This window comes from Apteryx rowi, unplaced genomic scaffold, assembly GCF_003343035.1.
Source record: "Apteryx rowi isolate R43461 unplaced genomic scaffold, aptRow1 scaffold_77, whole genome shotgun sequence".
Classification (NCBI taxonomy): Eukaryota; Metazoa; Chordata; class Aves; order Apterygiformes; family Apterygidae; genus Apteryx; species Apteryx rowi.
In genome coordinates this window covers 178,009-205,730 of record NW_020451060.1, presented here as the reverse complement: position 1 = coordinate 205,730, position 27,722 = coordinate 178,009, and the positions used below count along the sequence as shown (strand labels likewise).

The following is a 27,722-nucleotide window of genomic DNA, read 5'->3' as shown; positions in this document are numbered from 1 at the left end:
TGTGGCGACATCACGCCTGCAGATATGTTGTCAAAGCTACATTGAGATGACCTGTTGCATGTGCTCAAGAAAACCTGAACTTTTCCTGTCACAAATTGATTAAGGCTATTTGATTATTAAAAAAAATTCAGTGCACTGACAGAACTCTTATCGTAACTCGTGCCCGCGCCTTCATTGCAATCCGCCAGGCCTCGGCGGCGCTCTGAGCGCCGCTGCCGGGGCGGCCGTTACTGGTCGCGCGGCGCCTGCGCGCGGGCACCCGGCTGCGCGCCCCTCCCGCCGGCGCTGTGGTGCGGGGCGGTGCCGCCGGACACCGCCGCAGTTGCCTAGCGAGCAGCCGTAAACAAGGCCGCCGCCGCCGCCGCTGCAGGTGGGTACGCCGCCGCCTCGCTCCCCGGCGGCCCGGGCAGGGCTCGGCGGCGTCGCGGGGGACTCCCGGGCCCGGCCAGGCTGGTGGGGAGGAAAGGCGCGCCTCGGCCCACGGCGAGCGCAGCGGCGCGGAGCGCCCGCGCCCCCTCCGGGCCGCGCCCGCGCCTCTGCTGCTCTAGTAACCGGCCGCGCCGCAGTGCTGCCGTGAGTCACGTGCCTGTTTCGTGTGTGTGTGTGTGTGTGAGAGAGAGAGAGAGAGAGAGAGACAGACAGACAGACAGACAGACAGACAGACAGACTCGCTTTAAACTGTCTTTGTTTGACGTGTAATTTTAAAAAGGCAGAATGTCAGCCTTTTAAAGCAGTACATGCCTGTGGATACAAAGGATGCTACCTGGATAAGTAAAAACAGGAAATGAGCAAAATGTGTTCTGAATCTTCAGTAAATTCAAATAGCGGTTTCTAATCACTATATCCTTTATGATTTGAGGCTTATTTCAGCCTCACACTTTCGCTTTTTTTCTTCTACTCAGTTAATAAAAGAAGGTTTTTCTTTTTTCAATTTCCAGATAGTTTCTCAACTTTGAACGCACAAGTTCTCAAACAAGCTAAATGAAATAAAATAATATGCAAAAACTTATTTCTTTGCGACCACAAAAGAATGTTTAAAGCTGGCCATATTTTTAACAAACCTGGATTTCAGGTGTTTAGCTGAGGAGTTCTGCCAGTTCAGTAATGCAGCTTTCTTGAAAGCAATATGTGGGAGTTTAGCAAGCAGAAAGTTCGGCAAAGTTTTTCTTGTGTTGCAAGTATACTTACAATGAGTGAAAAGAAATGATATGTTTGGGACCCAGCAGCACTTGTGGGTGTTTGTGAATGTTCCTGAAAGACAGCTTTAAAAAAAGCTTGGTATTTGTGGTTGTGGTACTGTGTAGTGCCTATGTTGTAAGAACGATTACGCAGGGAGTATTATAAGGAACTATGGTTGCTAACATATATAATTACTAGAAATTAATTATGTATGTGTTTAAACAGGCAGATTAAAATCAGAAGAATATGTGTAATTAAACGTATTTAAAATCACATCTGCTCTGTAGGCAACACAACTGCTTGCTTTGTGCTTGTTGAGTTTGAACTGCTTGGCCTTTCTTAAGTACAAGAGAGTTTTAAAGTGTGTATGTGTGTACGTATATGTACATACAATTTTGGTAGAAAAATGTTTTGGTTCACTGATTTCTGTTGCCCATGCAGCATGAATGCTGCTATAGGAAAATAAGTGGATTCATTTGGGCATATGTTTTATCGACAAAGTTTGTTAATAAGCTCTTACAGTACTGTTGCTTCACATGATTATATTATGTTCAAATAGAAGATGAGGTCGCTCTCAGACTTCAGGTTAAGTCTGCTCTCCTAGAAACTAATGGAGGTAAAATTAATTTATAAATTGATATAACAGTTATTAATTTGCCTGATTTTATACCACAGTTACTTTTCGGAGCGTAATTGTGCTCATGTATTTTTTTTTAAAAACTCTTCAACTTTGTTTTTCAGGAGGAAATTAGTTTTTAACTCAGAAAAAAATTTTTTTTTCTTAGTTACAGACAATTGAGAGGTGAAGACATGGTGAGGTGAAGACAGGAATCATAACAGATTTCTTAATGGTTCCCTGAATACTGAGTGGGGAACACAGAGATGGAGTCTGGCATGGAGGAGATCCCAGTTAAAGTTGCAGTACGGATCAGGCCTCTGCTTTCTAAGGAAGTTCTTCATAATCATCAAGTGTGTGTGAGATTAGTCCCAAATACACAACAGATTATTATCGGAAAAGATCGTGTCTTCACTTTTGATTTTGTATTTGGCAAAAATTCAACCCAAGAAGAAGTATATACAACTTGTATTAAGCCTCTTGTAGTGTCTTTGACTGACGGATATAATGCTACAGTATTTGCCTATGGACAGACAGGTTCTGGGAAGACTTACACCATTGGAGGAGGTCACATTGGTAGGTTGTAGAAAATTTGTTTTTGTGTCTTGTGATCAGTCTATTTGTTTAAATTAAATATTTAATACATAGATGATTCTGCAGTTTTGAAATAACTTTGCTCAGCAGTTATATTTTGAATAATTTGCAGTGTCTAGATCACATTAGCTGCTGGCTTTTTCTTTGTGTATATTTTACTTTTTTTTCTTTTTCCTTTGTCTTTAATTTCCTGCTTAGTTTTCCCCATTATTGGCTTTCAGTGGATAATTCTGTTGGGCCTACTCAGAATAATCTTTGTACCAGCTCTCTGTATTCTAGTAACTTCCATAAGGTGCATCAGTAAGATATCTAAGCATTGTGCTACTAATAAAAGAATTTTTAAGGGTTAATGGAAAAAAGTATGGTTAAAAAATGTGCTTCCAAAGTTTATGTGATAGTTGAGCAATTCTAAACACAGATTTTCCATAATTTAGGCTATACCAAAGATATCTGAGAAAAATACAATTTATGAAGTACTCTTTCGCATCTTCCATTTTAGCATGCAGCTTCTTGAGAGCTTGGCAAAGAGACTAACTTCATATTTATTCTTATTTTTTAAAAGAGGATATGTGAAACTCTTCTATTTAATTAACTTGGTATTTCCAAGCTATTAATTCTCAAATACCTTAGACTGGGCTACTCTTTTCTGTAATACTTTGCAGAAAACCTCTGTAGCTTCTGCATGTATGCATTTTTTTGCTTTCTGCCTTTCTACAAAGTCCCATATCACAAACTTTGGGTCCTCCTCCCTGCAATCTGCAGAACTGTAACAATTTCTTCTGTTTAATTGGAAGAATAAGAAAGAGCAACAGAAGGACAAAGGCTGGTCCCTCTTGTCCTCCTCAGAACAGTCTGTGTCATCATCTCCATCTCCTCCCCAGACCAATCCCCCATTGGGAGTAATGTCAGCTGGTAATCTACATGTTATTCTGCAGTATGGACAGTCCTTTGGATTATCTGTGACTGTAATATTTAATTTCAGGTCAATTCTTAAAATTATCTATTTGAGTATTAATTTCCTTTCTTTGATGTAACGTTTGCATTTTAAAGCACTATTTATAATAATCATAGAAGATACCGAATTATTACATGGTAGTTTTATTTATGATTTAAGTCTTCCAAGTGGATATAAATAGATTATTGTAAATCTCTTGGTAGGTATTAAAATCTTCCTTATATTTAATTCTGCCTGTTGTTCTATCTTTATGCTGTCTTTCCTCTAGCAATGGTTATTTAATATTCTGGTAAGTATCATTGTTAGCTAAATTCTTTAGGTAGTGCATGCCACAATATATGGCTGTTCAAAACTCAGCAGCTTTAGCTTTTTCATATATATTTATTTAAATTCAGTCAGATGTGAGCAGCTCTTTGTTTCCCTGGTAAAAAAAAGAAAGATACTTGGTGTTCTCCCATTCACAGGCAGTCAGTTTCCATATTCTAATTACATTAATTACTAATGGTCTTTACTGTACTTTAGTGAAACTTGTAAGTTTTCTTTCTAAACCTTTGTGATATTGTTACATTACATAATGAATTGGAATGAAGAATGTCATCTGAGCAGTATTGGATTAAAGCAAGCTCCATATTTTTCCTAATTTTTTGAAATCTAACATAAAGTTATTCAGAACTTAACTTTGAATCTTATTAATGCATGCAAACAAATATTCTGATCTTTAGAAGTGCAAATATTTACATAAATCACTGGAAACACTGAACACTTCAGATTCCTTAGTGTATGGAGTAATAAAGCTCACAGCCTGCTCTCTGTCTTCAGCCTTTGTAATTTCTGCAGCAGCATGACTGCAGCTTCTGTGACATCTTTGTTTATATTTCAGTGTCAGCTGCAGAGGATGAAAAAGGCATAATCCCACGGGCTATTCAGGAGTTATTTCAGCATATCTCTGAAAACCATAACATTGATTTCAGTGTGAAAGTATCATATATAGAGGTTTACAAGGAAGAACTTCGAGATTTATTGGAGTTGGAGACCTCTGTGAAAGATTTACATATCCGAGAAGACGAAAAGGGAAATACAGGTAGGATATCAGCTCTGCAATTTGTACATTTGGTTTCATTTGTGTTCTCAAATGCAGATTATTCTTGCCTTCTTTTGAAAAGAACTTACTGATTACTAATATTGGGGAAAAAGTTCTATTTTCAGAAAATAGTAAGTTTAGTTTAGGTGATTTGAATCAGTTGTTTTTAAATACCTGTGACCAATACCAATGTTCCAGTAGAAATGGCTACAGATAAGGTAGAAATACAGTTACAGTTTCTGCAAATTCTTTCTAAAAACACAATGACATAAATGTGATTTTTCACTTGAATAAGTATTTCAAGATTGAATCTTTGCTTCTCACTTAAAAATTATAACAGTTAAGTCATTTATAGTGTAAATATCTGCCCCTCATTTCCGTATGAACTGCATGGGAGAAAGGAGAACATCTCATTGAGGGTAGCATCTGATATTTTTTGGATGCTTTGAAATTAACACTTACCCCACAGACCTCCTGTCCACTACAGGAAAATGCCAGAAGAATCCACTGCAGAGATGTTTTATTCTGAAACTGTGTGATCTGTTTTTCTGTATTTATTCTTTATTTTCTAATTGTTCTGTTTGTTTAAATAATAATATTCTGTTGCTTTAACCTGGCACAGCTTTCTTGTCTGTAGTTGGAAGAAGGCACTGTATGTACATTTACTTAGTGCAAAACTTAGCCTGCAGGTAATATCACTGCTTCATAATGATCCAGCAATATGTTTTAAACTCTTTTGCTCTTTTTCAGTATGGTTTCAGTCAGCTTCAGTAGCTCATGTACCTGCTAAGGCAAGATTTTTCCATTCTTTGTTAAAATTATGGACAAAAAATATGCTGATAGGAATATTTATTGCCACTGACACATTAGTAGATTATTCAAATAGAGGTGACTGTCTGGAAGGCCCTATTACCTGAGCAATACAAAATGGGAATTCTGTCCTTGCCAGGGCTTAGGAATCACTCCTACTATAAACTTTACTTCCTTTTTTTTTTTTTCTTTTTTTTTCTTTTAACTGGAAAAATACCCTTTAAGCTGAGATTGCTCATACTTTTTCTAGATAGCACTAAATTGCAAATTGCGTGTGGCTAAAAGCTGTTTATTATGCTTAAATTATTATTTGTTTCAAAAGCTGTAGCATGGTACACCCACATATTTAATATCTGCAGATTTCAAATGTGCTGTACCTCATGCTTTTCACGTATTGATGTCTTATTTTCCTTTAGGTATGTGCTGTGAGCTCATAATAATGCAAGCTTTTATCTTTATCTAGTTCATGGTTGTGGATCGACTATTCATAATTGCTGTAAACTTTTGCTAAGAGTTTAGAATTACTATTCTTCATTTCTTTGGTTTGGTGTTTGAAGTGATTGTTGGTGCCAAGGAATACCAAGTTGAATGTGCAGATGAAGTGATTAGCCTGTTGGAAGGTGGCAATGCAGCTCGTCACACAGGTACAACACAAATGAATGAGCACTCCAGTCGATCTCATGCCATTTTTACCATCAGCATTTGTCAGAAACAATCTGCAGAGTCTCAAAAAAATACTGATGCTGCACAAGATTCATCTTGGAAATCAGTCCGGATGATTGCTTCAAAGTTCCATTTTGTGGATTTGGCAGGATCAGAGAGGGTAACAAAGACTGGAAATACTGGTGAACGGTTCAAAGAATCCATTCAGATCAACAGTGGTTTGTTAGCCTTGGGAAATGTCATCAGTGCACTTGGAGATCCAAAGAGGAAGAGTGTACATATTCCATACAGGGACGCTAAAATCACTCGTATTCTGAAAGACTCCCTAGGAGGAAATGCCAAGACTGTCATGATAACATGTATAAATCCATCCTCATCAGATTTTGATGAATCTTTGAATTCTCTCAAATATTCCAACAGAGCCAAAAATATTAGAAATAAGCCAGTTGTAAACTACAACCCTGATCAAGACCGGATTGATGAAATGGAACTTGAAATCAGATTGCTTCGAGAAGCTTTGCAGAATCAGCAAGTTAATAATCATGCTAATCAGGGTTCACAAGACTTGAATCAAGAAAGGACTCGAATAAGTTTGCTTGAAGAGCGGCTTACCCAGCTTCAGGTCGAGTGCTTCCATTATAAAAACTGCCTAGATGAAGTCTTCCTATTCCTGGTTGATTTGAAGGATGATGTTAGCTTAAAAAGAAGTCAGCAGGACAGGTTGCAGAGCTGGATCACCATGGTACAGGAAGTAAGGAGGGAAGCACTCACCGTGCAGCAGATTGATACTGGGACTGGAACCAACCAAGAAGAGCCCCATCACATCACAATTCTTCAGCTAAAGAGGGAACTAAAAAAATGCCAGGTATTTAATTATAAGCTGATCATTTAAATAAATAACATTACGTGAATTTATGTCTGCTAAAACTTAAATTCAGTTTTGTACAATATTGTGCAGTTCTGTTTGCCTGCTTCTAGGGACAGTTTTACTTGAATGGGTGAGAGATAGGTAAATAGATGTTATACTTTGGCTAGTAATTTTTAAGATGATTCTGTGAGGTTGAGCTGTTTTTTCTGGTTTTTTTTTTTTGTTGTTTTAGGCTATGGTAGTTTCAGTTGTCCTTTAAACTCAGAAATTGTTTTAAATACTGCTGACAAATTAGTCTGTCAGCAGCATTATAGGTATAATTACAATGCAGATATTCTGCTGCTATCATTGCACTTACAGATGATTGATGGGTTAAGTTCATAGTACTATGAAGTTGCAAGTATCTTATCTAATGTTATTAAATCAGATTTTCCTAACCTGTATTTCTTCAGCAGCGTTCCTGCAGTGTTTATGCCAAGAACACCTTCCTTTCCATTATCAGGCCTTTAGCTTACTGATTTTCTAAACTGTTTACAGATTTCTGTTTCTTATCGCTTTTCTAACACTTGCTTCTGAGTTATATATCAACTTTCTGCTTTTTGGTGTCATCATACTTCTTTACAGTTTTCCAGCTGAGGTGAGAATTTCAAAACAAGATATGGGATTCTCAGCATGCAGCTATCCCATGAGGATCCTCTCATGCTGGTAACTCTGAAGTAGCTTTCTCAGACAGCACATAATAGTGCCAGATGATGATCTATGAGGAGAAGAGCTCTCAGCCTTCTTGAGCATGATAATGTCTCCTCACAGAACTGAAACATGATCAAATACATAGTTCTTTATAGGGACATCCCCATATACAATTAGGAAGTGTACATCTTGAATGTACTGTGTTAAAATGTTGAATATGAATAACAAAACATCCCAAATAATGCAGATATTAAAATGTACAATGAACAGAGCCTCAAATAAAAATTAATTTTGTAACCTGAAATTCTAATTTGAAACTAGAACTTGAATGAAATCCTGATGAAAAGATGATCTTTATGAACAGATTTGATAAACTAATATGAGTCTGCCTTGTTACAGAAGGAGGCTGTGCTCCAACAAATTAGAATTTTGTAAACTGCGACATTCTTATTTTAATTTTTGTTTTGTTAGAGTTCCTGGATTTCCTACAGAAGAAGGGTAGATTAATGTAAATGATGCCTTGGGACAGGGTGTCTTTTTCTCTAGTAAAAGTTAACTAAAATATTTTGATATGACAAATGCTATAGGTGAATTCACTGTCTTCATTTAAAGATCGATTTTGTCTACTTTAGCATGTATTGTTTTGGTGTAGCTCCATGTGTTGCATACCAAAATACTATTTCCCAGCAGCCAACTGTATAAGGTCAAAAAGAAACAGATGGACAATATGCTTCTTTTGTATCACTGCATTCTACCCCACTCTGTCATCATGCTAACATCTGCGCAAGTTTCTTTACTACTAGCCTATATTTTCTCTTCTTTTTTTCTGTAGTTGGCTCAGCTCTGAATGATAATATGATACCAGTGTGGGGCAGAATACATGTCTGCTAAGTTTGATAGAAACAGTGCATTGCATTGGTACRTAGACTTTGGAAAGGTTCTGTTCTCTAAAGAAACATCAGGTTCTTGAATGCGTTCTTAAAAGCTGTTAAGATTTATCTCATCTTGGAAGAAAGATGCAGGTAAGCTAGTTGTACATAGGTATCCAGCTTTAGAACACTATGAGGTGATGCTTCCATACTTTGCATTTGGCTTCTACGGTCTTCTTATGGTCTCTTCAAGCAGTTATCTGAGCTGCAGAATGTGGAATGCCATCTTTATTTCTTCATTTTGAGAAGTGTACTACTCTTGATGTTGAGACCTTATGGTTACATCTCACAGCACACTATAAAGCAAATAACTGTATTTACATACCCACTTCATCCTGGAGCATTCATTATGGGTACATTTTTTTCCATGGGAGAAAAACTTGTCAGAAGGAAATCAATAGATAAAACACAGAAGTGAAGAAATAATTAGTAGAAATACCGCACAACCACTTGGAGAACTTGCCATATCTAATTCAGAACTTTATAGTTCTGATCACATTTTTTAATCCCAAATGAATGACTTTTTCATTTTCCAATTGTAAGAATAACACTGTCCCCTCTTTCCAGCTGAACTGTCCTTTTATTATCTAGCAGGCTCTAGTTATGGATGAAGAAGTATTTAGCCAGAAGGATCTCAAGCTGAAGGTATTGCAGAATCAAATAAAGACATTAATACAGGAAAATGAAGAACAAGTGGAATCTTTAAAGGAAGCTCAAGAAACAAACAGATTACAGGTATTTTTACTCTGGTACATATCACTGGAAAGATGGTTCAAATCAGATGTATGTGCGAATGCATTCGTTATTTCAAGACAGGTCCTTCATGCTTTTTTTTGGTTGTTGTTTAGACATCAGTATCCAACAATCTTATGGGCGTTTTGTTTGAATCAGAACTGTATCACTTAATGAGTTGGGTTCATCTAGTGGATGAAGCAAAAGACAATGATTCCTGATGTTTGTATAACAGCCTAGCTGTGCCACAGCCTTCTTGTATGGTATTAGGTAAATCATTCAACCCCTCTGTGCTTCCTAAAAACATAACACACATCCCCATTGTATACTTTTTTTCTAGGTTGTTTCAGGACTATTAATTAATTGAGATTTGAAAAGCCTCTGAAGGATTCTAAAGATTCTATAGAATGCTTTAATTGAGAGACTCTATAGAAATATGTTTTGTTATAGCTTTAGTATATATGAGAATAAAATTTTGTTGCCTTTTGACTTTATAAGGCAGAATTTCGTCCTAAGTTTTTGAGCATTTACTATTATAGGAAGCTGAGTGACATAGTGGAAATGGCTTGCCTTTTGCCTCTGTAGATCACTTGCTTGCTCATGAAATGGTGATGGGCAGTAAGTATGTAGTATTCCAAGATACACAAGATCCTAAGTGRAGCAGCTGATATTCCCCTGCTGTTGCATTTCACATGGATGATGGATAGAATATTGTCTCATTCTTTTAAAGAAAACAGCATAAACATGGTTAGCTAGTACTCCTCCTTATTCTACTTTTTCTCCTTTTTCCTCCTCTTTACTGATGTCTTGGGGAAAGTCATTGTTGAATGAAAGGTAAGTATACTGCTCACTGCATTTTTCTTCCCTCTGTCATTTTCTTTCTTTTCTGTCATTTCTGGCTAGTTTTGTTTTGTTTTGTTTTTTTCCTGTACAACATAGTGTCAGGTTATTACACTAGGATAATGCTCCTGATTTATATTTTGGAATGTACAAGGTCAAGGTAATGAACAGAAGCAGTCACACAGTGAGTAAAAGACTTGCTAAAAGTCACAATCAGTTCAGTRTCAGAGACAGGAGAAGAGCTTGAAACTTCTCAGACACCAGTTTTGTACTTAATCCACTAAACTGCCCCTTTTATTTAAAAACTTGTATGAAAATAAGTAGGGTAATTAAAAGTAAATGCTTGTGTCAAATAGTTTGAAGTGGCATTCACAGAAATACATAATTTACTGATACATGATAGGATCAGAATCATAAAAGTAGCATCTACTAAGTATTAAATGTTTATATATATATGTATTTATAGAACTGCTGTTGTACTATGGAGTTGTCTGTGCAAGCATATTGGGGATGGAGAGTCTTAAAAAGAGCTGAAGACTAGCTGCAGATGGATCCCTGCAGTTGACTTGTACTGCTTCCAAAATCATAAAAATATGGTGTTACATATATGTTCAATTCCCTGTGACATAAGGATATTGTATTCCATACATATGTATTGTATTCCAACAAAATGTCGGTTTTCAAGGAATTGTCTATGTGCTCAGGAAGAATTTGCAGTCTCAGAAAACAAGATGTAAAGGATGAATGAAAAATATATGAATCAAAGTAGGAGAATGCAAAATATCTTTCATAAAATCTTTCATTCAGTTGACTGTCACAGCTGTTTTTCATATTTTCTGTTGGTAGGTCAAATTTTAGAGGTACTCTGAAAAGAAGTGAAAGTAATGGAGGGGATTGAAAATTAATATAATCTTGATGTTATAGATCAGTTTACAGAAGATACGTAATTCTGAACAATATACAGAGACTGCTGTAGGAAGGGCAGATAGATAAATTCTCCAAACTAGTATTGCTAGCAAAGTTGAGGCTGGATAGAAGAAGTACCTAATACAAGGGTCCTGGAATCATGCAGATAGTTGCATATGTTTGGTTACTAACACAAAGGATATTTAAAGTGAGATTGCTCAAAGAGGAAGCCTGTATACATGTTTAGTTATTTAGACTCAGACTGTGTGTTCCACTTAAATGTTTTGTGCTGAATTCCCATGTTATTCCCCCATAAACACATACAAATAAAGCAAGTATGGGCTGATGGGTATGTCATCTGCTTCTCACTAGATGCCTAAATAAGCTAAAGTAACTTACCTAGAATAGGCCTTTCTAGGAAAAAAAAAAAGTCTTCAAAATATTTATGAGAGTTTGGGGGGGTATATTAATTAAAATGATATGTCATAGAATTTTCATTTTGTTGCAGAATTTGCATGTTTGTGCGCTGCAGAAGAATTTAGGGTCAGTGAGTGATATACAAGATTCATGATCTTGGTAATGAATTTAGGAAAGATGAATTTGATGGAGAGCTGATGATCAGCAACAGTTTTGGTTTGTGTTTTCTTTTTCCCTTGAGAATGAGAAAATGGTGGAACAGCAGATGCTTATTGATCATCTAAAAGAAAAACTAGAGAAGTTTACAGTTATGAAAACTTCAGACTTCCCAAGTGCTTGTGGAGATGAGCCAGCTGTTGCAGCATTTGCAAGGAGGCCATACAGTGTCCCACTCACAAAGAGTCTACTGTGCTCCTTTCATCCACCTTCAGGGACAGAGACCCGAAAGGTACGGGCTGCCCAAATGTTACATTTTTCTCCTTTACTTTGTAATGATTATAGTTAGAGAATTAGAGTTGACATGAAAGATTATGGTGGTTTTGTCAGCTGTCGTTTAGTTTCCCATTGAAGACACTAAAAAATTACTTTCTAATTTGTTGCAACAGATGCTATGCTGTGATAGTCCAAAATGTTCTGCATAATTTATCACTTACAGTGATAAAGCTGTTGTCTTTTCTGTGGTGTTTTTTTTTTTTGTTAGCCTTTTGAGGGTTCAGATATGAAACGTTACCAAAAATGAATGATTATCCTGTACTGAGGTATTGAATACATTTTGGTAATGAGTTGCTAACAGTGCCTTTTTTGGTATTTGGAAAAAGTTCGCTAAGCTCTCTCAAAAACTTCTATTACAAAGGTATTCAGAAGTTTTATAGAAAACCTTTGCTTGCAAACTCAGGTGGTAACACTTTTGAACTGAAATAGTTTTGAGAAATCAGTGAAGAATTGCTAGATTGTTACAAGTGATTTTTCCCATCGTTTTGGGGTGCTTTTTGGCAGGCGTATACCAGCCCCCCTGCCTACTCCCTGGCCCGAGTGATGGCAGGATTCCGTGCTCGCAGCCAGATGATGCTGAGCTACATAGAAGATCAGGATGAAGTGCTTCATTGTCATCTATCTGATCATAGCGATGAAGAGGAAGGAGATCCAGAGAGTAAAAAGAAAACGTCATTTAAGTAATATTTTTTGTTCTTTTATGTTTTTTTGTTTTGTTTTTTTATACGCATATGCATATCAAATGTAATATTACTGCCTAATCTTGCTATATTAGGAGGACATTTAAGAAGTTACTTAAGCTAAACTTATGGGACCAACTTGGCATAATGCAAGACAAGTGTAATAAACTGTGTCAGTGACCTGTGTGTCAGGACATAGCTTTGGATTTATTAAATATCACATGATTCTTGTTTTGGGGCCAGAATCTACCAACAAGATCTAGGAGAAAAAAGGAAGGTAAAAATGCCCGTGTGAGTTCTCTCACTCCGAGATTCTTCTGTTAACTTCATGCAACAGTACATAATCTTAAAAGAAAACAATCCCTGTATGTTTTGGATTGTAGCATGTTTTTCATTCTTCCTTAGGCGTTCTATAAACTGCACATGGACAGGAAAACGGGCTTCTCTCTGCTTTCCCCTTGACCTAAATGATACGAAGTGTCAAGTAGACAAGTCTAGTTTTCACAACAAATCTGCTCTACTGACTGACACAATCACAGGTAAAATGGAAGTTATGAGAGGAAAGTATATTATAATATCAGAATATGCAAGAATGTGATTATCACATTTAATTATTTTTCTCATCCAAATATGGGCATTTAAAACAACAATAATTGTTTTTTTGTAGCTCAGCTTAGATTTGAGATTTTTTTTCCTGAAACTGCATCAGTGACCTTAATATTTAAATAACATTATTAGCTAGCAAGCGCTTCACACATCAGAGGTGTTTAGATATAAATCCTTAGCACTCCTTCAAGGAAAGAAAATAAATAGTATTATTTTATCAGAAATACACTGAAATTATTTAAATAATATTTTTTCCTCCTACTCAGGGTTTTGAAATGCTAATGAATGCCATCCTTTTTTTTCCCCCTGTTTAGAACTACTATCTCTTACAGATGGCAGGAAAAAACTCTTTGCACTTCTCTCTCCTTTTGATTCCCCCCCCACCACCACCACCCCAGGCTAGAAGCCTACAGATGCAGTGTTCCAGAGCACTGTCCTTTGGATACAGAGTGTATTCCAGATCTTCCATCTCACTATTGCCATATTTTCTTTCAAGGTGAAGAGATGAACAGCCTCCGGAAGAGTCATGTTTTTAACATGCAGAAGTTAAAGAATTCAGAATTGAGACTCACTGAGGCCAAGCGAAAAATGAGAGAACTTGCACTTAATATCAAAATGAAGGAGGAACTTATTAAGGAATTAGTAAAAACAGGTAACTGGCTACTGCAAGGCACATTAAAATGAAGAAGTTCAGAAGTAAATAAGGCCAAACAAGACAGAGTACTTTTGAAATTCTGCATGTCTTAGTTTTTATGTAATTACCTTGTGCTAGAAGACTTCTAGTAACATACAGATTCACATTTTTTATGAAATATTTGCTGAGATGGCATTGAAGGCTGTAAACTTGGATTAGGGACTACTGTGCAACGATGTGCAGGTGTGTTTGTTAAGTATTTTGTATGCTTTGCTCATTATTGCTTTTTTCCACCAGTCTTGTAGTTTTTCATGTGTGCTTAGTGCTACAGGTCTTTCCATCGTCATATATCTATCACATGGTGTCTGGGATAGGAGAAAAGATACAACGCTGTGCTGGGAATGTCCACATTTCCAGCACTGCAGTAGAGAAGCAGGAGTCAGGAGCTAATGAGGGCAAAGGTCGATGTCCCTGTTAGCTTACATCCTTTACACACCTGTTGTAGTGTTTTCATGTCTGCCAGAAGCTAGCTTATGATGGTGGTAAGAACCTCTCTGCACAACTCCTGCAATTACACTCTTCTCTTATGCACACATTCCCTTGGGACTGTCTCTCGGCATTGAGAAAGATTCTATGCCCCCATAAATCTAACTGAGAAAGAACGCCCAAAATAGATCAGAAGGTGGAAATCTGATCCAAAGTTGTTCGCTGATTATTCACCTGAAAGTTGAGTAATAAGTAAATAGCATATCCTTCTGGAAAAAGGAAGCATTTATGAAATATAGAGGAGCCATTTTGACAAAGATTGCAATGGGTAGAAGAATTTCACTTTATTTATGTTATATATGGTGCTCTAGGTGATATCAGATGACACACAAAGAATTCAGTTTTAGACTTCTTCCTTTATCTTTATTTCAGAGTTAGACTTGCAGATTGAACTTTTCAGGAAAGGAACTGTATGTTCCTTTACAGTTGGAAAATGTCTTAGAAATTGTTGGTTCCAAAAGAATGAAATAAGTAATAATTCAACTCCCTAATTAAGTATTACATTTCAATGGATTATCCCGCTGCACCTATTTTTAAACTATTTGGATATGATGTCTTTAAGGTAAGGATGCTCAGTCTGTAAGCAGGCAATATTCTTTGAAAATAACTAAACTGGAGCAAGAATCTGAGCAGGCCAAAATGGAACTCGCTGAAACACAAAAGCAGCTTCAGGAGTTGGAAAGTAAGGAGCTGAGAGACATTGCTGAGAAAGCCAAGTTACAGAAAGAGTTTCGGAAGAAGATGGATGCAGCTAAGTTGAAAGTGCAGGTATTTTTGACCTGACCATTAGGATTTGCAAATCCCTGTCCTACTAGCATCTTTGAAACCTTAACGTTCTCCCTATAAAGCCCTCACTAGTTTTACACAGTTGAAGATGGTTGGATGGTTGGTATGTCATGAGAAACTTAATATCGCTATACTCACAGTGCTTTTTTAATGTATATGTGGTTAGATACATACAGTATTTTCTTGGTAGCTAATAACCGAGAAAGAGAGGGTGACATGAGATGCTCATAAATCATTGTATGTAGAAGAACCTACACAAGGAGACTATTTCAAGGTTGTTTTTTTTTTTCATTACCTGTCATAAATAAAATTGCCATTTTAGGAAATTACTATATAAATTCCAGCTCTAAACAAATTCCCATTTTGTTTGTTATTATACGTTTGTAAGACCAGGCCCAATGCAGTCATTTTGTGTGGTGCTGACGTCATGCTTTAAGCTCTACTACACCTAAGTTTAATTTCTGGTGTGGGGCCAGCTTAGGTGCTCCGTGCCTCACTTGTAGAAGAGTAGGCTTGGGTAAGCACTGTATGAGAAGAGTTAAGTGGCTTATCAGCTTCAGCTGAGTACCAGCAGTGGCAGGGACATCCTGGCTCCATTATGTCTATGTGACATTTTCCAGAGCTATGAATTCTGGAAGACTTTACTAGTTTAGATGTAATGTCAGGCTCGAACTGTATCTGCACCTTTTCACGGTGCTTGAGATTAATTCTGCCTATACTGACTTCACCAGATGGTTCAGAAGCCATAGAAATAATTAGTGATTTTTTGGGGGCAAAAGTTAGTAAGCCTTGCTGACGCTAAGAATTCAGTGAAATGAAGAATTTTGCCATGAACTTTCAGACCTTACAGAAGAAGAAGCAGGACACTAAGACCCTGGTTTCATTATCTAACCAAAGTGAGAGACGAGCGACAGAACTTGAGCAGAATGTGGCTCAGATGAAGCATCAGCAGACTCAGCTACAGAAAAGACTGCATGAAGAGACTGAAAAAAAGAAGCTCCTAGAGGCAGAGATTAAGCAGGACCAACAACAAATTAAAGTAAGATTCTTTTTGTTTCTTTATGACAGAGAATGAGATCAGCCAATTTTCCTTCTGTTTTCCCAAAGACATTGAAATATACTGCTAGACTTTCCATAGTTTTAAGCAATGCCTTTCTTGAAAAGTATACTAAAGAAATTGTGTATAAATATTTTCACATACATCTTCTCAGTTTACCTTTCTCTTCAGGCTTTTTTATTTTATTACTTGATGCCTAGCCCTGAATTGCAGTTTTATTGATAAATTTAAGGTCAGTATTTCAGAATATACACCTGTGTGGACTCTGACATTAAATAGGTTGGGAAAAAAAAAATAGCAGACTGACTAAGCCAGTTTTTTTTTTTTTTATATAGGACCTTCAGCTAAAGATGGAGCAACAACAGAAGATTCTTAAACTTAAAGATGAAGAGATTGCTGCATTTAAAAAGAAGAAAAATAGCTCAGCAGGAACTTCACAGAAGCTACAGGTAGCTAATCTATTCCAAATCTGTGTGGGCCTTGAAAAGGAAAAAGAGGAAAAAAAAATCTTCCTCTCTCCTTAGTTATCTCTGTAAGGTGTTTGGAAGAAGATATCCCATGGTAGTTTTGTTTTCTTTTTGCTGTAACAAAAACTGGGAATGTGGTCAAGAAGCTCCTGTGCTCTTTCTGAATGAAGAGAAGGAGGAGGCAATAGTGTGTTTGATTGTCTTCATATGAATTGTCAAAGATGCCGATTCAGAGACTGGAGAATTCCAAGGGTTTGGTTGTCTCATAGGTTTGAGGGTGATCCTGACAAGCTCTGTTATAAATGTTTCAAGGTTTGCTTTTTGGTGTTTTTATTTTCTCCTCACTGATATAAATGACAGGTGTTGTATGGATTTGATCGTTCCTAACAAGATTAGAGTAGTAGGCATCCTCTGTGACGGTGTTAAACTATGTATTCCAAATCTGGATATTGGAATATGGGAGCTCCATGAGTTATCCAAAATCTTTAAGGGTGAAAATAAATTGAAAAAGACAAAGGCTTTTTTTTTTTTTTAACTTCACCAGCAATATACCCACTGATAAACCATGGAGTGAGAAGAAATTTCCAGTGGACTGTGTTAACAGGATCAGAGCTCTCATTTTATTTCTTTCAGCATCACACTTTCTTGGCAGTTACTGTTTTTTCTCAAATAACTGATTTTGGGCAACTACAAGGCAGTGAGGTTGGTCTAGCAGAATTCTTGTGGTACCTTCCAAACCTAGTTGCTATGATTATATAGAGGACTTTTATTTATATAACTATTCTTAGGAAAAGAAGACTTTTCAAGTCTGTCCAATTTCTTTGTTATTCTGAATTGACCTGTTGCAAAATTAATGTTAACATTAGAAATGTTTGGGTTTTATGTGGTTATAGAAATCCATTACTCTAACAGAGGAAAAACCATAATTAAAATATTCTGAACCCAAAAGTGCTAGTTAATGTTCTCTGGATCTCTGTTTAAATTTTAGAAATTAGAAGACCAGAAGAAATGGCTGGATGAAGAAATGGAAAGAATTCTTCAACAGCACCAACAGTTAACAGAACTAGAGGAGGATTTAAAGAAAAGAGAAGCCATTGTAACCAAGAAAGAAGCATTATTACAAGAGAAAAGCCACCTTGAAATCAAGAAACTAAGATATAGCCAGGTGATCTAAGAAACACTGTGAAACTGACCACAATTGTAGTGCTAACTGAAAGACTAGGGCAGCAGGGAACCACATAGCAGAACAGACTGAAGCCATCTGACAGTGTCTCTAGCACTGCCACTGAGTTACAGAGTGGCTTGAGCAAATCAACATTTACATGTGAATAATATAGAATAATCATATTTATTCACCTTTCCTCCCCAAAATTCTGAATACAAAACCAAACAAAAATTTGAATTCTAGTGTTTTCTTATTGCAGAATATTGGATAATATGGTACCAAAAAATGACTCGGTCCTTTTGCAAACTAGAGAACACAGGGGAAACATTTTGCATTATTTATATTTAGTAGCAAACGTTAATAGAAATTAAAATATCATTGTCACTTGTAATGACTAACTCATTATTTAACTTTTTGTGTGTAGAAAACTGATGTTGAGTGCCTTCCTTTTTTCTTTCAAGTACATAGTAATTTTTTGGTAGCTACCTACTCAGTATAATTGGAGTCTCTCTGTGCAAGAAGCAGACAGGTCTTTTACTGCAGGATGTGCAATTTGAACTATGTACAGTCTAACATACATGCTTCTTCTGGAAGGAGTGTTATATCTGGGGAGGTTTTTTGTTTGTTTGTTTTTTTAGGCTTTAAACAAAGATAGTGTGAAATTATCCACTCGCTTAAGTATGCTGGATCAGGAACTGAGGGATAAAGGTATGCAGCTTCAAGACAGCACTACTGAAGACAAGAAAGACATTTTGGAAAAAATTCAGGTTCTACAGAAGGAAAGAGATCAGCTGCTCAGAAGAAGAAACAGTGTGGATGAGAAATTGAAAGATGGTAAAGTGTTATCAGCTGAAGTAAGTAAGCACCTTTGAGACAAATATAACTTTTAGGTAGTGTTGTGTAATAAAGCATTCTAATCATGACCTAAAATGTCTCCAAATATTAGATAAGCTAGAACAAAGAAACTGAGGTTGGGTGTTTTTTCTTTTTTTACAGCAATGTTAGAATACTGCAATGATAGCACTACTTATGCGCTAGCTAACAAAATTTATATTCAAAGGGACTTAGTTTAGCTAGTGCCTTGACAAACTCCACTGCCTCTAAGGACCATATAATTAGAAATAAGGAAACTCTAGATTTTGATCAGTTTATCCCGAGCAGATATTTTTGTGTCAGGACAGAATGTACATTGCTGTGTTCTAATAGTGATGCCCCTTGATTTTTTTCATAGGATTTAGTGACAAAGCAGTCCTTACCTGAAGGCCTTCACATTTTTACAGTGAAAATAACCCATATTGCTTGGATGGTCCACATTTTAGTTGATTAGTATAATTAAGTTAAAGATGTAGTAAGTTCATATAGAATGCACAGATTCTTTCTAGGTCTTGAAGTAGTATAGGGATGTGGCTGAGCTGATCAAATAGTCTGCAGGTGCCAAAAGGACTCCTCCTTGCTTCACTCCTCAGAGCCCTCTACAGTGCCCCAGGCCATGCATTTCTGCCATTTTCCTGCACAAGTTATGGTCACTAAGCTCTTTACTGACCTTATTAGTCTATTAATCCCGCAGAAACCTAGCACACCAAAAAAAGTTATAGCACAAGTTGGACTGTGGGGAGGGGAGGATGAGGGAAGGTTAAAAAGGAAAGTGTAACTTCTACTTTTGTGGTGATGAATCATTTGATTGACCTCTGTAAAATGGAACTCTACCATGGCAAAAAAAAAAAAAAAAAAAATCACTCTAGATCTGTACTCTTCCTCTTACTTTTCCCATTCCAATGTCTATAACCAGTTGCCTTGCTCTTCAGAGTAGTTTCACTCTGGAGAATGAAGTTAATGAATGTATTATATGTAAGAATATTGATTTTGCACATTTTTTAAAGTTCTTCCTGTGCATCTCTGTAGGAAGAGCATGTCCTTTTCCAGCTGGAAGAAGGAATTGAAGCCTTGGAGGCTGCCATTGATTACAAGAATGAAAGTATTCAGAGTCGCCAGCACTTGCTTAGGTCCTCTTCTCAGATTCTCTCACAGAGGGAGGATAATGTAATAGGAAAACTAGTTTCCCTGTCTGCTGCTGAGCTCAGAGCTATCCTCTTGAAATATTTCAACAAGGTTTGTTTTAACTTATGAATAATATTTTATCCTATTGTTTGTTGTTATTCTAGATAATGGAAGGAAATGGTACCAAGAAGCAAAGATCAATTTAACAGGCTTTTGGTGAAAGGCTGCTCAGGTTATATTCATCTGACATTGATTCAGATATTTGGAATCTTTACATTAACCTAAGAAAGATACTTATATGTTAAATTTGTATATCTTGTTTTGAGGTCAACAGCTTATAGGGTGCAGCTAATTTAGAGATTTCCATGCTCTTTTTCAATGTTCTATATTGCTAATTTTTGGAGCAGTAACATATTTAAATACTGCTGTCAAATTGAAATTCTTCCCAAATGTAGGCTTCATAAAGTTCAGGCTAGTATTCCTTTTCTTACCCCTCCCCCCTTCCCCTCCCCACCCCAAATACAAAATTTTTTTTGCAAATACTGCCTGCAGTGTTTACAGCCTCATACTGAAGAATTGTGCTGACATCTGTAAACATAAAAATGAAAAAGGGCATAGTGTGTTTTTGTGACCTTGGGTGAACCTGGAGGATCTTGTGAACAAGCTCTCTGTGCTATGCAAGTTGTAAGTTTTCCAGAATCAGGGAGGCGCTATTGTATCAATTAAATTCTGGGCATGGTATTAAAAACAAAAAACCACTAGTCCATGTGATTAAAATACACCTTTAATAAGAGCTCGTTTCTGAAGTGTGAACTCACAGTAGGCAAGTCTGTTTCCAGTCAGTGCTTAAGGCTTATAGAGACCATTCCTTTTGTGTGCTTTAATCTATAAGCAGATCTGTAAAGTCTTTATTAAAATGGCTTGATAAATCAAAAGAAGTGTATTTCTTTCTTAGATTGTTGGCCTACGGGAGTCTGAACGTAAATTACAACTGCAGACTGAAGAACAGGAAATGAAGGTCATAGACCAGGAAAAAGCAATACGTGAATTAAAATCTGCACTTGAACACATCAAGCTACAATGTGACAGACAGCTGACCCTACAACACAAAGAACATGAACAAAAAATACAGTTAATACTGCATCATTTCAAAGGTGTTTGCTTCTTTGGGGGCTTGTACAGCAAATATTATCTTTAGTCACTCCTGAGAAATAGCGTATTTTGACTAAAAAAAACCATTTAATAATAATACACACAGTATAGAGATATACTTTGTTACTAATTCTGGTGTTGTATAGGATGCTGGGGATCAGATGCAAGGTGTCTGTATAAAAAGAAAATTGAATGTTTTTAAAAACAGTATCAGAAATACCATATTTTCATATTCAGTTTGCTGTTAGTTGAAAAGTTGAAAGATAAAAGCCCTGTTGATCTTGATCTTATAAATATTCTTACTAAAATGGACAAGCAGGGTAGACATGGCTTTTTTGATCCTATGTCATAGTAGTTAAAATGTACATACTGCAAGCAAACTGTCAGCAGGATACAGACTGTCTGGTTTGGCAGCTTGATTTTTGGCATATAAAAATGCAATGTGTATTTCATTCTAAAACTAATTTTACTTGTCATAGAACAAGACAGTGAAGGTATTGCAGAAACCTTAAAAGGGTATGAAGTAAAAGTCCAGCAACTGGAAAAAGACTTATTTTTCTATAAGAAAACCAGCAGAGAACTGAAGAAGAAATTAAAGGAGCTCATTGGAGATTCGTCCCATCAATTAGTGGCACCCACTAAATGTAAGTATATTATCTTAAAATATTTATGCAATTGTCAGTAGACCATTTGAGGTATGGTTATACACAGAATATATCAGATAGTTATAAAAATTGTACTTTTTACTGCACTGTGTGTTCTCTGGGAAGAGTTAATTACATCTTCCCCCAGTTTCAAATGAAAGACAGCATTTGTTTGTAGCCTCAGCAACCTGTAATACAACAATGCTTTAAATTCTTGTTTTGTTTTCTTTGGATTCTAACATAATTTCAGCAGTTACAGTCTCAAACTGTTAAGAGAAAGAAATTTTACTATCTGAAAGGCTCTGAATGACATTGTAACTAACAGCATTGTAGTATGCCACTGTTGGTGTTGGGCTATTCACACTCTTTTAGATGTATGGTAGTGGTTAAAAAACAAAATTAACTGAAAGTTGCTCTCAGCACTTGATTTCATAGAAGTTTCCAATTGGAAATTGTCAGTGAAGAGTTCCACGTTTTTAGTGACTAAAAGTTTATTCCTTACTAAGGCTAAAAGAGAGGATTTAGACAGCTGTAGTAAAAACATAAACTTTCTAATGTGATTCTGTGCTTTGAAAGACCAGCAATTGCTATTATAAGTTCTTATTTGCTTCCTGTCCTACTAGCACAATTCAGGCCTATAATAAATCTGTTCTGGTGGGGGGAGGGGAAAGAAAGGTTCAATTTTTGTCACTGTTTTGGTTCTCACACCTTCAATGCCACCACCACCACCTCGTGCCCAATGAAGCCTTCCTGGCTCTGTGTTTCTTTTTGAGGCTCAGCATGACTGGTTCTTCCTCCCACTGGATACTTCTGTTTCTTTCCACTCTGGACAATGCCATGCCTTTGTACATGTAGGTGCTGATCATGCACCTGCCCCTCCCAGAGTGAATTAAGGCTCAGCCCTTGTCCTTTAGGCAGGATAATGAACCAAAAAGTTCATTACTGTAAAGTACACTGTCCTGTGGTGAACATGAATATTCTAGAGATTGGCTCCTAAATGAGCATGGGAAAGATTACTCTGTGTCTAATAAACAAAGAAGCATGTAGTTCAGGACATGTTTCCCTGTGGGGAAATACCCATTTTTGGCAAAATGTGGCAAAGAGTAGAATGGAAAAGATCCCTGTGCATTTCCAACTTTCTCAAATGCATATTTTGGTAGCAGTTACGTGCTCTATATTTTTGTATCACTACTTTCAGTTATATTCCTTTAGAATGCATTTTGAGTCATGCTTTCATACAACAGAATAAAATATTTTTGATAATTGGTTCCTGAGCTTTAATAAAAGCCCTACATGTACACATTTGCAGAACTGTGTGTTTTGCTTGCACAATTACATGACCACTTTTGAAAATATGAACAATTAAGCTGATTATGTTTTGGGTCTCTTGGTGTAAGATTGCTTACCAGGATACACCACAAGTTAGAAGGATGAAGCTTGTGTTACAAGCAACTAGCTAGAGGAAAGAAGCAGCTAATCACCCTGACATTTTTGTAGATGGCACACTTTTTAACAAGAAGAATAAAATGTGAGATGATGATTATTTTTGACCACTTTCATACTACAACTTATTAAAGTTGTAAAACTATGCTTATTACCTAACTTTTCTTGGAGGCAGGTAATCATGAGAGTTGTAACTCTTAGCTATTTATCTCTTGGTAAATTTTATTTTAGATCATGGTGTTGGTAACAAGGCACTCGGTCAAGATGAAGCAGAAGTTGCTTCTGAAGAATTCAAGTGGACATCTAACCCTGAAACCAATAGTCAACCAGGGAAGATAAAAGAAACAGACAGAACAAATGCTTTAAGAGCACGGCTGAATTCATGCAGCCTTGGAGAAGATGTTTCAGAAGTTGTATGTAACAAAATGTTTTTGTCAAGCGGTAACGATGACAAAACAGGAACAGATGAAGCACAGCCTTCAAAATCTCATCCTCAACCACTTTCCCTCAACCAGAGGAGAGAGACCATAACACAGTTTCAAGGAGTAACTCCAGTAAAACTGTCTCGCCGAGAGCTACGTCATATCCCTCCTTCTGAATTATCTTTGAGGCGCTCAGGTCTTGGAGTTGGTGTCAGTTTTATTGCTCCAGACTCCATTGAAATGGACAAAAAGTCTAGTGTCACTAAGATATAGTTACTCTTCATTGCATTTTTAATAGCACTTGCTACTCGAGCAATTGTATTAGATTTCTTTGTTCATGCCCCTGTTAACTAGCAGTCATGGATGAATGAGTAAGTGTTCTTCAGTTATTATACATACTATCAAGTCATCAGGTGTTTGCTGTGCTCACATGGTTTCTGTGAATCTGAGATGCATTTTAATTGGCACAGTATCTACAGGTGTATCATACAAATGCCTTTTAACCCTAAGGAAATTATTTGTATTGGTGGGGGAGTTTTTTTCAGCAACTTCAAAAAAATATATGTATTTTCCAAAAATTGCACTGTGTAATTTAGGTTTTCTAGAATTAAATTTTATTTCCCTTGGGTCAGAAATTATAACAAACTATTTAATTTATTTGCATATATAGCTAGAAAATGTAGCTGCCAGACTGTCACTTAGTATTAGTAATGACTGACTTCTGTATTCTTTGCTTTTTGTTTTTTTTTAATAATACATTTTATACAAGACATGCTTGAGATAAAAATTGGTATCTAAAACTAAACTTGTTCTGGAAAAGGAACATAAAGTACTTACTTTTTTTTTTAAACAGTATTTAATTACTCTTATTTGAGAGTCTTACTGTGTGAGCCAAAAGTCTTAAATTATTTAATAGTTTTTTAAAAAATAAACTTTTCTTGCAAAATAAGTGTTATGTCTTATTTGTTAAATTAGGACAATTACTTATTTCACTTTTTGTTTTTGTTTGCTGGAGTTTTTCTGAGGGTATGAATTGCACTTAGGCAACCCTAAAGCATGATGTTTATTTCTGTACTAATACAACAGGAAAATAGAGGACCAAATTCAGCATCTTTTAGGTAAGCCAGATGGAGCAATGTAGTATTCTTTTCTTTGTTCATGTCCTTTTATTTAGAATAAATACAAATTATTCTCTTGGGTTGCATATCTGTTTCAGAGCAAATACTACGCATACCTCTTGGTTTATTGTTACGTTGTTGTTGCTAATCAGTTCAGGATGAAAAGCAGTCTTTTTGTAAGAGGACAGTGATCACTGAGGAGGATAAGCTAATTAGTAGCTGTACAAACTTGAAGACAGAGTCCAGAATGTCCAAACTTAAAAAGAGTTCAACACATCTATCCATAATTGTCTCCTATGCAAAAAGTAGCCTGATTTTTTTCAAGAGATAACTGGCACATTTGAAAGTAAGGTTAGCTTTATTTTAGAGGTGGACTAAGCAGTCATGTTTGAAAATAATGTCTTGGGTTACTAGATGTACTTAGCAAAGGAAATTTTCATATTGTGAACTAAGACTGCTTTCTGATATTATCTAGGCAAGGCCTTGTGTATAGAGTGTGTGGCTGTAGATTTAAAAACTGTATTTTTCCATGCTGCAAGCACAGAACAAATTTGCGCGTATCAAGAGATCTTGTTACAACATGATCAGTGGGTCTGTTGTCTTGTGGCACATTTTAATATTTTGAGTAGACTGCAAAATATTTTATAATCAGACTGTTAAACCATTTTACTTGTCAAATGACTATCTTTCACAATTACACTTAATTATTTCTTGTTATTCAGCTGAAGTGTGAGATAAGGATTTAGAGTCTTTTTGTTTGAATATTTCTTTTTACTGTAATGTAAGTAACAACTGTGAATCCTACTAAAATTAAGTTTAATATTACTGTATTTATTATTCACTTAATGTTTGTAGTCAGAAAGCAATAAACAAGTAAATGTATTTTAATGTGTACTGCCATTATTTATTACATCTCAGTATTATGTGAAAAAATTGTTGAAGGCATTTCTTCTAAGATAATGCTGTGCATTTTCATATACCACATACTACTCTGTAAATAAATGTGTTCTTGCTTTGAAGTTTGCAGAAATTTAAGAACTTGCTCTTTACAGATGCAAAATTAAAACGTAGGCAAGAACAACTCTATCACTAGTAGGTATCAGTTGATGTTCTGGAGGTTTCTGTAGCTGTAGAACTGCGGGTAAGTCATTCAAACATCAGTAAAATAATATACTTACAATAAGAAATACTAGTGTGATCAAAAACATAGTCAATTTTTTCACTTTACATTCTGTATGCCATGCATATCAATTTCCAGACATAACTGAAATGATAACTGAAATGTCATCTAATGTTAAGATAGATAAATATATTAGGTATGTTTGTGATCTTTACAGAAGTGGAAGAAGTGTTGACTATGAATGGGACCTAACAATTTACATACATAAGCAGAACAATGAGAGAGGCCAGTGAGGCAGTGAAATAGGGATAATGAAAAAAGTGATTACTTTCTGATTTACATAAAATATAACTCTGATAGAGCCAATATCAATAAATTTTTTTTCCTTCTTTGAGACAATCTGTAGTTCCTCTTTTGCTAACTAAAAACAAGGTTTTAAGCTTTTATTATCAGTCTTTTATACTGTTTTGATGTTATTCATTCATTTGCATTTATGGCCTTCATTGACATTTAACTGATGTGCAATATGGGAGTAAAAACAACATGGAGTTAATTTACAGTGAGCTACCATGCGATTCTTTTAGTTATTAACAGCTGTTTTTCCTGTTATGCCAGTACTAAAACTAATTACAAAAAAAAGCCATACATATCCATTCTGTTGTTTAGCTAGTAATTGTGAATATAAACTTTATTTATGATCTGAATGCTCTATTACAGTAACTGAACACTGTGACAGCAGCTGGCTGCATTTCTGTAATGGCCTCTTACCTTTTCCATTATTGACACTTTACTTAGGACTACACATTTATTTTTGGATTCGCCCCATGCAAAGTAGTTTGCACAAGGCTCTGACATTAATTACATAGTCTCTGAGAAGCAAATCTGACTTTTAAGAAGTCAGTGGGTCTTTTTGCCCCTAAGACAAACTTTTGTTCTGAGTAACTTAAAGGGGAGATTTAAAGGGTACTGAAGCTTCATATATATTGCCTATGTTGGGTGGGGGGGATCTTCTACCTTGAGAAAGTAATTTTTAATCTGACTGATTTGGGGATTTCAGCTCAACAGTTTTACTGCATGGAAAATAGTATGTTGGTTCTGTTGTTCAGGATTAGTGTGCTGATCAATCATGCTATATTCTATTCTGGGTTTTTTAATGCATCTGAAAACTATTTATAAAGAGAAAAACTATTTTACAGGACTTCATTTTAACAAGGGCACTTGTATACACTTCAAATATTATATGATTTTTTTTAACTAAATGATGAATACCATAAATATAATATGGCAAAGAACTGTTGTACTGCAGATAGCAACCTTGTTAACCTTGGTTATTTATGCTATAAATTATAATCGTACAACACATGAATACTGCACTAGCCGAAAGAAATAATGCAACTAGACACAGTGGAGTTTGGGGGTTTTGGGGGGGTTAGACTGATTACATGCCATGGTTACAAAATACAATGGTGTAATTTACAGCTAGTTAAAAATTGGCAGTAGGGTAAGAAAAGATGTGCTTCTCGTCTTCTAGTGGTCTTCTTCAGACCACACGTAGTCCAGCTGACTGGGCTCATGAAGGATGAGTATTTTGAGGCAGCTTAGAGCAAAAATACTTTTATTTTCTATTACATTTGGTAGCTGTATTTAAGGAGAGGCAGGTTTAAAAAGATACAAAATGGCAATCATTCACAAGATTTTCTATCCTTATAATTTCTGTTGTGTCCCTCCTACTGTCACAATTTTGAGGTAAAACTAAACCATCCCTCTCCTTTGAAAATACTTCGTGCTTTATGTATTTCCTGAGGCAGAGGCTGTGAATTATCACATCCCCGAGGCCCTGGCTGGAAATGGCTGAGCACTCAAGCAAAAAAGTCTTGAAAGGGGATGTGCCGAAATAACAGGAGTCAAAGCTAGACCTAGAGAACCTGAGGGAAGGAAGTTTTGTGCCTCGTGTAAATCCCTACGGCACTTCCCAGCTTAGGAAGCCTCAACCCCCGAGATGGCGCCGGCAACAGGCGGGCGGTGCCCCGCGATGTATGCTGGGAAAGGGCGGCCGCCCACCGCCCGAGGTGAGGGCACACCTCCCCTGCGGCCGGCTGCCCTGCGTCCTTA

At 36.4% G+C, this 27,722-nt stretch overlaps 1 protein-coding gene across 5 annotated transcripts; it reads left to right on the top strand.

Annotated features, from left to right (window-relative positions):
* The first annotated feature begins 302 nt into the window (after window positions 1–302).
* On the top strand, window positions 303–25,372 carry KIF27 (kinesin family member 27). 5 transcript variants are annotated; one of them, XM_026088462.1, is made up of 19 exons: window positions 1,777–1,795; window positions 1,965–2,371; window positions 4,225–4,425; window positions 5,793–6,763; window positions 8,977–9,120; window positions 11,522–11,728; window positions 12,277–12,452; window positions 12,858–12,991; window positions 13,555–13,710; window positions 14,016–14,153; window positions 14,801–15,006; window positions 15,866–16,063; window positions 16,417–16,530; window positions 17,537–17,713; window positions 18,352–18,567; window positions 19,616–19,822; window positions 20,667–20,865; window positions 21,343–21,507; window positions 23,182–25,372. In XM_026088462.1, the coding sequence occupies exons 2-19, from the start codon at window positions 2,062–2,064 to the stop codon at window positions 23,643–23,645; spliced, it is 4,383 nt and encodes a 1,460-aa protein (XP_025944247.1). In that variant the 5' UTR covers window positions 1,777–1,795; window positions 1,965–2,061; the 3' UTR covers window positions 23,646–25,372. The 5 variants fall into 5 exon arrangements, with proteins under 5 accessions (XP_025944245.1, XP_025944242.1, XP_025944244.1 ...); XM_026088460.1 differs by lacking the exons at window positions 1,777–1,795; window positions 14,016–14,153 and adding an exon at window positions 303–370 and having other exon boundaries at window positions 8,980–9,120; XM_026088457.1 differs by lacking the exons at window positions 1,777–1,795; window positions 14,016–14,153 and adding an exon at window positions 303–370.
* Window positions 25,373–27,722: the final 2,350 nt, after the last annotated feature.

Coding starts and splice junctions, on each gene's coding strand:
- KIF27 (XM_026088462.1), top strand. CDS start 2,062: ATGGAGTCTGGCATGGAGGAGATCCCAGTTAAAGTTGCAGTACGGATC. Junction 6,764..8,976: donor GGGAACTAAAAAAATGCCAG/GTATTTAATTAT, acceptor TTTATTATCTAG/CAGGCTCTAGTTATGGATGA. Junction 16,531..17,536: donor GAACTTCACAGAAGCTACAG/GTAGCTAATCTA, acceptor TTTAAATTTTAG/AAATTAGAAGACCAGAAGAA.